Here is a 527-nt window from a genome sequence, read left to right as displayed (position 1 = left end):
ATGTCAAATTTAGTAACATGCGTACGATTTTTACTGTTATTTGTTGATTGACAACCTATTCTCATACCAGCACGAGAAAGTTATAAAATTCATGTTTTCTATTGTCATGATAGTGAAGATACGAATAATATTTGCATACCGCCCGGATATCGCATACCCGCGTTCATCCTATCACTGATATCCACAGAGTGTTCACAAAGCGGAAATGTTGTTCACGGAGAACGAGACTAATACAAAGAAGCTCTTCAATGTGGACAACTACACGCCTTATGTGAAAGATGCTTTTCACCGGTACATAGTGCAGAGTAAGTACGTAGTAAGTTTTTATGATATAAGGGTGTTTGTATTATGCTGATTAGTGTGAGGTACGCGAGTAAGTTTCTAAAAAAAATATTCATATCACCGTCCCTTCAAAGCTTACGTTCTAGTGTTTTCCGGATTAGGGAAGTTAATTTTGTGTTGATATTTGCCGCTTTTGGGGGGCAAAGGTGCATCAGTAGCAGGGAAGGGGAATTATGTAAGAAGAC

The 527-nt window shown here is 38.3% G+C and overlaps 1 protein-coding gene across 2 annotated transcripts in view; it reads left to right on the top strand.

The window, feature by feature from the left end:
- Positions 1-527, top strand: part of LOC119585814 (uncharacterized protein YMR196W-like) — a 26,189-nt gene that overhangs the window by 7,481 nt on the left and 18,181 nt on the right. For both annotated transcript variants that reach the window (XM_037934534.1, XM_037934535.1), the window contains exon 7: positions 188-305. In XM_037934534.1, the coding sequence (XP_037790462.1) occupies positions 188-305 (118 nt within the window). The remainder of the gene's footprint in view (positions 1-187; positions 306-527) is intronic.

Source organism: Penaeus monodon, chromosome 20 (genome assembly GCF_015228065.2).
Source record: "Penaeus monodon isolate SGIC_2016 chromosome 20, NSTDA_Pmon_1, whole genome shotgun sequence".
In the NCBI taxonomy this organism is placed as follows: domain Eukaryota; kingdom Metazoa; phylum Arthropoda; class Malacostraca; order Decapoda; family Penaeidae; genus Penaeus; species Penaeus monodon.
This window is presented reverse-complemented; position numbering and strand designations above follow the sequence as displayed.